Below are 518 nucleotides of genomic sequence, written 5' to 3'. Positions count from 1 at the left end.
TGTGTGTGTGTGTGTGTGTGTGTGCTGTAACTGTAAGCATAGGGAACAGGCCTGGGTTCTGCATTATTTATGAGTGGCGTGTCTGAGGACATGTGAGCCGCTCGGATGCAGCTTGGTTACGCTGATCGTCCCTAACCTCTGATGTGTGCAGGACCCTTCACAGATGTGGTGACCACTAGCCTGAAGCTGAGGAACCCGTCTGACAGAAGAGTATGCTTCAAGGTGAAGACCACAGCTCCTCGCCGCTACTGCGTGCGGCCCAACAGCGGCGTGATCGATCCCGGCGCCAGCGTCAGCATCTCAGGTGAGACCCGCTGCTCGTGAGCGGAGCCGCTGTGCTGTGACCCTGACGCTCTCTCTGCTCTCCTCCAGTCATGCTGCAGCCGTTTGATTACGACCCTAACGAGAAGAGCAAGCACAAGTTCATGGTGCAGTCCATCTTGGCGCCGGCAAGCGTGAGCGACCTGGAAGCCATGGTGAGCCACTTCAGCTCTTCTTCAGCTCTTCTTCAGCTCTTC

The 518-nt window shown here is 56.8% G+C and overlaps 1 protein-coding gene across 1 annotated transcript; it reads left to right on the top strand.

The window, feature by feature from the left end:
- Positions 1-33: 33 nt before the first annotated feature.
- Positions 34-500, top strand: LOC107581192 (vesicle-associated membrane protein-associated protein A-like; the record flags this gene model as incomplete). Its single annotated transcript, XM_016266727.1, has 2 exons — positions 34-304; positions 373-500. Coding segments are annotated over exons 1-2 (291 nt in total), but the record flags the coding sequence as incomplete, so codon positions are not given.
- Positions 501-518: the final 18 nt, after the last annotated feature.

This window comes from Sinocyclocheilus grahami, unplaced genomic scaffold, assembly GCF_001515645.1.
Source record: "Sinocyclocheilus grahami isolate Dianchi unplaced genomic scaffold, SAMN03320097.WGS_v1.1 scaffold99416.1, whole genome shotgun sequence".
NCBI classification, from domain to species: Eukaryota; Metazoa; Chordata; class Actinopteri; order Cypriniformes; family Cyprinidae; genus Sinocyclocheilus; species Sinocyclocheilus grahami.
This window is presented reverse-complemented; position numbering and strand designations above follow the sequence as displayed.